The sequence below is a fragment of the Alligator sinensis genome, unplaced genomic scaffold, assembly GCF_000455745.1.
Source record: "Alligator sinensis unplaced genomic scaffold, ASM45574v1 scaffold125_1, whole genome shotgun sequence".
Lineage (NCBI taxonomy): Eukaryota > Metazoa > Chordata > Crocodylia > Alligatoridae > Alligator > Alligator sinensis.
The window spans coordinates 1,634,216-1,644,479 of record NW_005841893.1 but is presented as its reverse complement, the minus strand read 5'-3'; the positions used below and the strand labels follow the sequence as shown (position 1 = coordinate 1,644,479).

Below are 10,264 nucleotides of genomic sequence, written 5' to 3'. Positions count from 1 at the left end.
GGGGGGGGCGGAGAAGGGGGGGGGGGCGGGGGGGGGGGGGGGGGGGGAGGGGAGGGTGCAGAGCTAATTTGTGGCATGCCTGCCAGAAATGTTGCCTCCCCCACCCCCCACCCCTCCCCAAATGCAGTGGCTAAGGTTGTGCAGAAGTTGCTGAGCAGGTGCTGCCCCAGGTTGCCAGTGGGGGAAGTGACCCACCTCTAAAGTGTTGCCTCTTGGAACTGACAGCCTGACGGGTCTTGTGAAGCGCGCTGACAGTGATTTTTCTGTGAAGATCTAAGTGGGATTAATTTTTCTTTTGAAACACAGGCAGCAGCAGTGCTCTCCAGTTTCCATTTATTTCCTAGCACAGGGGTTGTCAACGAGGGGTATAAGTACCCCTGGCGGTAGTTGAGAAAGCCTTAGCGGGTACGCATGGGCCGGTGGGGACAGAGCGCCACCACACACCACCCCATGCTGCCATGCAGGTGCCACACACCCAGCCAGACACGGGACAGGGGCAGCTTGCACACAGCAGCTGCTGTCACTCCGCATCCAGCACCCGCCCCCCTACACACAGACACACTCGGCAGCTGAGGGTACATTGCTCTGCATCTGGCTGCCTGGGAGTACACTGATCAAAAAAGGTTGAAAACCCCTGCCCTAGTGAAATGATACAAAGAATGCGGGAGGTCAGGTTTCAGATCCTTCAAGCACCCTCAGGAATTCAAACTGACATCTTCCATCTCGCTCAAAAATGGCCTAATTATACCCTAGGGAATTATGTGCCTGTGAAATTTTGCACATAAAAGACATGACTGCGCAAATTGCATAGTTTTACATAATTTAACTGCAGCGGTGCCTCTGCCTCCATGATATGGAGGCACAGTGCCGTGCAACTGGACAGCTGGGTAACCAAGGAGGGGAGTTTCTGCCTGCAGGGCAAGAGGCATGGGGTCTGTGGGTGCGCGTGGGCCGGGGGGTGTGGGGTTTGTAGGCAGGTACAGGCCGTGTGCCATCAGACTGGGTCAGGCAGCTCCATGCCTCCCCGTGGGACTTCCGGCACTCCAGCAGGAAGCCACGTATAGAGACACAGAGCTCGTTTGGTCCGATGGCATGCAACTCCATGCCTCCATGTGCAGCTTCCCACTGGAGTGCTGGAAGCCCCACATGGGGGGACTGACCCGGTCCAATGGTAAATGGACCAGGAGCTGCGCGCCATCAGGCTGGGTGGGAAGCCACACATGGAGAGAGAGTCGTGCACCATTGGGCAGGGCAAGCTACTGCTTGCTTCCCCATGCAGCTTCCCACTAGAGTGCTGGAAGCCCCACATGGAAGCACAGAGACTGCTGGGCCGGGTGGCACACGGCTCCCAGTCCGCACACCATAGGGGTGGATCAGCTGGCTCTGTGCCTTGATGAGGGGCACTCCAGCAGGAAGCCACACATGAAGGCACAGAGCCTGCCTGGCCCAATGGCGCATGGCTGTTGCCTGCAGTGCCACGAGCCCCACGTGCTGCCATGGATCCAGGCTGGTCTGGTTCAAAGACGCATGCTAGTGGGCCAGGTCAACTTGCATGTGTAGGCCTTGGGACTCAGCCAAAGGTGTGCGCCAGTGGGGGCTATGCCTGCCACAACCATGAGCACCCTGAAGGCCTGCTGCTGCTGCTGAGCTGGTGATGGTGGGGGCTGTGCACCATTTGGGGGGATGTGTGGCAGGGGGGCCCACACCCACCACCAAACCCCACACACACCCACACCCCTTCACAAACTCCACACCCACGCACAAACCCCACATCCCCCCACATCAGTCCACAAACACCCCCCACACCTTCACAAATTCCCCCCACACCCACCTCCCAACCATACAAAGTACCTGCATACATTTCTAAAGAAGATTTGAATCGTGTTACGTTTCTTTCTTTTTTTTTTACAAATTAAATATAATTAATTTTGCATAATTTTGAGTTTTCCAGCACATCATTTTGAATTTTTCTGTGCATAATTCCTTGGGGTATACCTAATCACCAGGGTATAGGCAAGAGGGGGCCAACCTGTGACAGAGGTGCTGCATCTGATACAAGTGGCTTCTGTTTGTGGCACCTGGCAGATCAGGGAGGGAGCAGAAAAACAAAGCAGGAAATGGAGCAGGGGGAAGAAAGCAGATCAGTAGACTAGTTGAGGAACAGAAAGCAGAGCAGCAAATTGGGCAGGGGAAGGGGGTTGGAGTGGTACTCAGGGAAGGTATGAAACTAATTTACTGCATGCCTGCCAAAAAGACTGGCCTCAACTGGTTTAGGCTTTTCAGATGTAGGGTTCTGAACCTCTCTCTTTTCTGCTTTGCGAAGTGTGGTTGGAGTTAGCAAGCCCTGAGGCTATCCCCTACAGTCAATGTTGAATTGCCTGTAATTAAGATATCATGGACCAGTAGATTCTATGACAATACTGTTTTGAGCCTTGGCATGATAAAGAAGGATTATTTCCAATCCTTAACTTGTGATGCCTACAAGTTAAGCACCGCACCACGTAGCTTTTATGTGGCTGGCCCTGGATTGGAATCCAAAGCCTTCTATTAAGTGTGTAGGCTCCTGACACATTGCATAAGGAGAGCTGCACATCTCAATGACATTCCAAGACATGGAGAGGCAGTTAGCCATGTTGGTCTGAAGTCCATCCAAAAGACAATCCAAAACATCCTTATGCTGAGCAGAGAGCCGCCTAGAGGAAGTCAGTAGGAAACACTGAACACAGGATTGTGCTTGAACCCCCACTCTTCTCTGCAGCTTAGAGGCCTGCTGATGCCTACAACTTGAAATCCCGAGCCCAGAATCCTTTGCTGAAAATTAATTCTCTGAACTAGTCTTTTAAAAAAAAAAAAAAGGACCATTCCTTTTTTTTTTTTTTTTTTCTCAAATGTGACAGGAACAGGAGAGGATGGCTTTGCTAATCTTATATATGCATAATGGTTACAGCACCAGGAGGTAGGAAACTTGGTCCCTAGGCTGAGAGGATTCCAGTGCCCAGGGAAGTGCCCTATCTGCTAGACTACAGGCTAGACTGGATAGTGGTGCTTTCTACTCCTGTTGAAGCTGAACCACTTGGCAGCAAACAATTCATGGGGCTACAGATACTGGTGAAAGTCTTTCCGAACATCTATATTTAGGTAGTGGAGCTCCTAGTTTCTGCATCCTGGTCCTGGGAAAGTGAGAGACAGGTACTTGGCTGCTAAGACTGGGACAGTTCTGGGCAAGTTCAGAGGTGCCACTCTATACACATAAGTAGAGAGGTGATTAGTTGTGTTAGTCCAAAGTCAGGCAGAAGGTATGGCAGGACAGCACGTTAGAGAAACTGAGTCAGAAGCATGAGGTTCTGTAAGCAGCAGCTCATTTAATCAGATACTATGAATAGATGTGCAGGAAGAAAGGGGTTAAAATGTAGTTCCTCTTTGTTTTTAATCATTTCTTTCTGCAAGTCATAGCATTCAACTAAGTAGGCTGTTGCCTAATTGAAATCTTGCGAGGGATTATATATTCAAAATGTACTAATACTGTAGTAAAGTAGCCCTTCCCTACCCAGAGTGCATGCAAGAGGTAGGGCAGATTTTCAGAATTGCTTAAGGCTCACAGCTCTGTCTAAAATCGATAGCAACTGGATGGTCAGCACAGCACATCTCAAAAAAATCAGGCTTTTTGTGTATTCAATTGATCAAATGCCTGCTCCAGTGAGTCAGCTAAAATAAATGGAGTTGTTATAGTATAAGAGAGAAATTAAGTTGACTTAGACTAAAATAAATGTTTACTCCTAGCTGTGGGAAGTCAGGGCCACAGGCAAGCTAAGTAGCCCCTGGCTGGACTGGCCTGGGCTGCCAGTGGTCCCAGTTATCTCTAGCAGCCCACGTTACCTGGAGGGGTATGACTCCCTGGATATACGCAGCTGACTTCTCAGCAGTCCTCAGACTACAGCCTCTCTAGCTGGCTCTTGTCGAATCCATGTCTAGCCAGTTCCTGGTCCCTGACAGCTGACTTCTTGCTCCTTACTCCAGATTAATTCTTTGTCTTCTCACACACGCTGCCTAACATCCCCTGACACTAACAGAGCTGAGAGAGTGAACCTAGTTCTACTCTAAGTAATAGAGTGGTGTGTGGTGGTTTAGTTAGAGTGGTTAGCTACTCTAAGTAAGGTATGATCAACAGAACTGGTACAGTTGCATAACCCTAATTAGTTTCCACTCATGCATGAGCCAGAAAAGAATGTACTTTGATTCTGAACTCTATAGCTGAGCTAACCACACTGTCATAAAAACTCTACGCAAACATTTTTATTTATAAATCTAGTACATTTTATATGGAATAACTAAAAGATAATAAACAATGAACCTAATGATAGGGTGCATCTAGTTAGTTTTTAGGAGACAACTCAGTTACCCCTAATATATCTGGGAGTATAAACAAACATACATCTGCAGTGGCTTCAAAAAGGGAGGGGGAGCTGCTGCTCTGATGGCAGCCCCTGTCATACTGTAACTATTTCTGCATGAGAAGCAGGGTCAAAGTAATGACAATTTAACTCACATGTATCACTACTGTAGATTTTAGTAAGCCTTCAGCTACTTAACAGTGGAGTGTTAGGGCCCTGGCACATATTACATTTAAGATGTAATTAAGATATTAACTATGGCATAAATAGTAACTTGGCCACATGTTAAATTCAATATATGGTGCAATAATATAGTAGACGAGCCACAAAGATATTCTACATATAATGTGTAACATTTTTGTGGCTTATTTGTATCGGGCCTTAAATTGGAATATGTGGCACATCATGGCTGACCCATGACAGATCCTAAAGCTCAGCTGAGCATAGCGGCATGGTAAAGCTGGTTGTTCCTACACAGGGATTTTTAAAGAGCAGCACTGAGGTGGCTTCCCCACTGGGCACTTCAAACCCCGTACTCAGCACCTCTGGCTGAGCTGCCCAATAGGGGATCAGAGGCTTCTGGTAGAGTTTAAGGTACCCAGCAAGGGAAGCGCTTCAGCTGCTTCTCCCTCCTGAGAGCCTCTGATTCCCAATGGCTGACAGCCCAACCAGAGCTACCAGGCATCGGGTTTTGACGCTCAGCTGATCATTGGCCTGGCCTGAACAACCCCAGTCTGGAACCAGACCTGGAACTGTCCTGGCTGAACTGGTGGTCAGCTCTGGCCCCCAGGCTGCACTGCAAACTCGAACCAGGTCTAGCATAGGCTGAGGCTGGTCTGATAATCAGCTGATTGTCAGCCCAGCTCCAGGCCTCACCGCAGCTGGTTCCAGTCCCCCATAGGGCCCCAGGGGGCAGCTGACAATTAGCTGATTATCAGTCCAGCTGGATGTGCAGGCACTCCTTCCTCTTTCATCTTGCTTGTGCAGGGGGAGCCTGGGATCATAATCTGATCTAACTCTAAGTCAGGCATTTTGGAATGGCAGGAGGCATGATTGTTGGGTTTGAAGATCAGATTGCTTCACACCATTTAATGAATGTGCCAGGGGCCTTAGACTTGGATCGTATTTGCTTGCAGTTGTCTATTTAGATATAAGAGAGGAAGAAGTAAAAGAAGTAATCATTAAAAGAACCCCTTAGGAAAGAAGCCTCTAGACCAGGGGTCGGCAACCCCCGGCATGCGTGCCGAGCGTGGCATGTGAGGCCATTTTGCTCGGCATGCCACGGCTCTGGGTAGCTACTGCCAGCGACAGAGCCCGAGCTGCTCCCAGCAGGGCTTGCACCATTCCAGCTTCCTGCTGGAAGCAGCCCGGGCTCCCAGCTGGCAGCAGCTACCCAGAGCTGGGGCCAGCTGCAGACAGAAGGCTCCAAACAGCTGTGTCGGGCGCTGGGCTCCAGCATCAGCTCTGTACCAGTGCGTGCATCCACGCGTCGGAGCAGGTGGCAGGGGAGGAGCCTGAGGCAGCACAGCCCCAGTCTCTTCCCCCACTCCCGGCAAAGAGGTGATAGCAGGGCTCTGGAGCCCGGCGCAGCTGTTTGTAGCCAGCCTGGGCTCTGGGCAGCAGCAACAAGCTGCAAACAGCTGCACCAGGCTCCACAGCTCCAGCATCAGCTCCATGCTGGCAGCGACTGCGCATGCACATCGGGACAGGCTGCACTACCTTGCTGTCTTCTTCTATGCTCATTCTCTCTCTTATTATTTGTGATTAATTAGTATTTCATTATTTTTTTTAATCACTAGCTTTATATGCCCTATCTTTAAGGTTTATCAATTACCTATTTTTTTGTATTCTAATATTAGACTTACTATTACATTTTATTTGAGTCTGTTTCTTCACATGTGTGGTTTTATTAGAGCAAGATTCTTGAACCTTCCTTGGTTCCTGGAAGCTTTGATGCAGGCATAAGAGTTATATCAGAACAGCTGCTTACAGTCAAGAGCAGCAACTCCCCCTACCCTTTTGAAGCAGCAACAAATGGATATTTCTTCGTATCTTGGGATTTTTGCACACCCAAACATAGCCAAGTGCAGGCTCACAGCTCCTATGTGCTTTGGCTAGTGGAGCCCCAGTAAATAGGAATAATCTGACCCAAACTGCATTTTATTAATTAGAATGCACAAGAATTTTTGGATGAAAGTCTGTTAAATGTAGCTCCCCTTTTAAGCATACAAATTGTTCTGAGCCTTGGTAGAAGTAATTTGTATTCTGTCAGCACACTTCTATAACAGGACATCCAAGATATGTTTTTACACGGTATCTGATTTAGAACAAATCTTGGTGTAAATCTCTGCTGTAAGAAGTCTTGTGTATTTTGGATATTCCCTCAGAAAGAAAGCCAGTAAATTTAATTTTTGAAGTTAGCATCAGCAGCTCTTGGTTGCACTCATCAGCTGCAGGATGAATGTCAGCCTGCAAGACTGCTGTGGCTAGATTAAACAAAGGGAAAATGTGTTCATGGTTTCTCATGTGAACTGTATGGGAAAAAAAAATCAAATAGTTGTTCTTACTTGTTCTTACTTATACAGCCAATGGGTGGGTCTGTACAACAGGGTTTAAAACCCAACAGATTTTGGTCCTGTAGCAAAATAAGAACACAACGATCTCTAGTACTGGAAGATGTCACCGTAAGTGCAGTGATTCCATTGGGGAATACCTAAACAATTATACACTTTTTTTCCTCTTTTCATCATAGCATGGCATTGAGGAAACTGCTGCAGAATGCCAAAGGCTGGGAGCCACAGTTCATACCTTTGTGGTTGACTGCAGTAAGAGGGAGGAGATTTACAGGGCTGCAGAGAAGGTAAGACTACAACATGCATGTCTCAAGACTACCCAAGTGTGATAAAAGCTTCAGTGATAACTGGGAAATGGAAGTTGGGATTCTATGCTCACCTCTTTCATGTCTTTCATAAAATCTTACTCCTTCCTCCATCTTGTGGACAAGGCATTAAATAATAATAATACACTTAAATAGAAAACTATCTAGTGTAATTTCTTGCTCAAGGCTTCCTGGATAGACACCTTGTTTTCTTCTTTTTAAATTGTAAAATCTTTGAGTCAAAAATAATAATGAGACCAAAGCAGATGCTTTTTTTTTTTTTTTTTGTATTAGAATACTATGGTACCTACAAATGAATTAAACCAATTTTGAAGTTACCTTTTTTTTTTTTTTTTCCAGTAGTTTCAGTACTGGGATTAGATTTATACTGAAGTACCAGATGAGACCTCAGCTTCTCGAGGGGGAACTTGAATTGCATAATTCTCTCTCCAAAGCCTGATTCTGCAAAAATGAAATATAGTAGGCAGATGTTAAAACCACCTTAATTACTACCTAGTATAACTATCAACATCTCTTAGCCCTGAATGTAACTACACATTTTAAATCCTTTAATTTTCAAAAGGTGAAAAAGGAGATTGGTGACATTAGCATCTTGGTGAATAATGCTGGCGTAATTACACCTGCAGATCTGCTTTCCACACAGGACCATCAGATAGAACAAACATTTGCAGTCAACATTCTTGCTCATTTCTGGGTAAGTGCAGCTAGTATAGGGATGGGCAATTATTTTGTCTGGCAGACCGTTTAATGACTTTTGAGCTGTTGAGGGCTGCAACAGTAGCCCCATCTCTTGACAGGTGCCATGCTTCCCGATTGCTGTCTTGGGACCAGAAGTCGTACCCCTAACCTTTGCTACCGCAAGTCCCTCCCCTTGCCCCCAGAAGTAATCCTTTGGGAGGGGAGGGGTTGCCATCTTGGAACCAGAGAAAAAAAACAAATCATATACTAAAAATCAAACATCTACTATAACATATTTTAATGTCATTTAAAAAAAAGTGTTTGTCCTGATTTATGTGTATTTGCATAATGTATAAAAAGGTGATTGCATAATAACTCAAAATAAAGTTTTACTCTTGTCTAAGGGGTGTGCATCAGGATCTGGGGGAATGCCTGTTCACCAGAGCACCCCAAGGGATGACAAGGTCCAATGGTCACAAACTCCTCCGAGACTGTTCTAGGCTGGACATAAAGAAAAACTTATTTGCTGTCTGAGTCCCCAAGGCCTGGAATAGACTGCCTCCAGGGTGGTGCAAGCATCTACTCTGGACTCTTATCTTGCTGGGATCCTTTGACTCTAGCTGGGGCAGGGGGCTGGACCCAATGATCTTCCGAGGTCCCTTCCAGCCCTAATGTCTATGAAATATTGTGTGTGGGGTGTGGTTGAAGGGGTGGGTGTGGGGGGGGGGGTGTAGGATTTGCGTGAAGGGGGTGTAGGATTTGCATGTGGGAAGGTTGTGAAAGGGTGTGTGTGGGGTTTGTGGGGGCATTTGTGAAGGGAGGTGGGGGTTGGGGGCGGGTGTGGGGTCTGTGGGCAGGGGTTGGGTATGGGAGTATGTTTGGGGTTTGCAGGGAGGTGTGGGCTCCCTGCTAGATGCCCCTAGTCCTTGCCACTGGCAGCAGCAGCAGGCAGCGGGCCCCCGGGGCACTCGTGGCCTGCGGCTGGCAGAGGCTACCAGCATCCCTGGCTAAGTCCTGGGAGCTGCACGTGGCAACAGAGCCATCCCAGCCTGGCCCACTGGCTCACACCTTCAGGCCAGACAGGGTTGGCTTTATGCTAATATACGGGGCTCCTGGCACAGCAGGCTGGAATTTGATACCTCCATGTGGAAATCTGCATGGGTTGGTGGGGGCATACACTCCCAGCTGCAGTGCTGGGCACTGCACATGGCGGCACAGAGCCCATCTGATGGCACATGACTCTTCACGGCTCCTGGTCCTTATGCCATTGGGGCCGGGCAGGCTCTGTGCCTCCACATGCAGCTCCCTGCTGGAGTGCTGCTAGAAGCCCCATGTGGAGGCACAGAGCCTGCCTGGCCTGAGCTGAAGGTGCATACCAGCGGGCCGGGCCAGGCCAGCTCCATGCCACCACATGCAGCTCCCAGAACTCAGCCAAAAACGTATGCTGCTGGGGGGAACTCTGCCTGCCAAAGGCATGAGCACTCCAAAGGCCTTCCTGCTGCTGTTGCTGCCACAGGCAGCATGTTATGGGGGGGGTGGCCCACACCCATCCGCCCACACTCCCCACACCTACCCCCACACTTGTGCCATCAGGCTAGCCCTATGCCAGCAGGTGGGGCTTTCAGCACTGCAGCTGAGAGTGTGCATGCCACCGGGCCAGGTTGGTGCCATGCTTCCACATGGGGCTCCCAGCACTGCAGGCACGAGCTCCCTTCCCCACTCACTGTCTGGTCATGTGCCATTGTGCTCAGTTCCTCCACATGGGGCTCCCAGCTAGAGTGCCAGGAGCCCCACACAGGTAGGCACAGAGCCCGCCCAGTCCGATGACATGCTACCTCTGAAAGCTCGCACCTGCCAGCTTTCGGAGGGGCAGCCATAAGCTGGTAATTGTTTTTTTGGAGGAGCCCCACAGGTCAGATAGGATGGCCAGGTAGACCAGATTCAGCCTGCAGTCTGTGTTTTGCCTGCCCCTGTGCTAGTGTGTTAGCCTTAAATATTAACACTCAGACTACTTTAACCATAAATATTAATACTTTTTCTTTATACTGTTGATACATTATTTAAGATTGAGGTGTAAACACAGTAATGACATTTGAAAAGTAAACGTTATCAATAGAACCTTAATACATCCGTGTCACGGCAGGGTCCTCGCGGAGGGCTGTGTGCTCCTTAAGGTCCCTCGCTCCGTGTCAGGCCGGCCCAAGGCACCCTCTAATTCTCACCAGCCACGTCTTGATGGAATATATCTATATAGTTGGGAGGCTGCCTATGACTCCCTGGGCCAGGCTAACCGGGG

General features: G+C 48.6%; 1 protein-coding gene across 1 annotated transcript in view; it reads left to right on the top strand.

Moving 5' to 3' along the window:
• The first annotated feature begins 6,979 nt into the window (after nucleotides 1–6,979).
• Nucleotides 6,980–10,264, top strand: part of LOC102384407 (estradiol 17-beta-dehydrogenase 11) — a 15,439-nt gene continuing 12,154 nt past the window's right edge. The window contains exons 1-3 of the mRNA XM_025197232.1: nucleotides 6,980–7,075; nucleotides 7,144–7,251; nucleotides 7,853–7,984. Of these exons, the coding sequence (XP_025053017.1) occupies nucleotides 6,980–7,075; nucleotides 7,144–7,251; nucleotides 7,853–7,984 (336 nt within the window). The remainder of the gene's footprint in view (nucleotides 7,076–7,143; nucleotides 7,252–7,852; nucleotides 7,985–10,264) is intronic.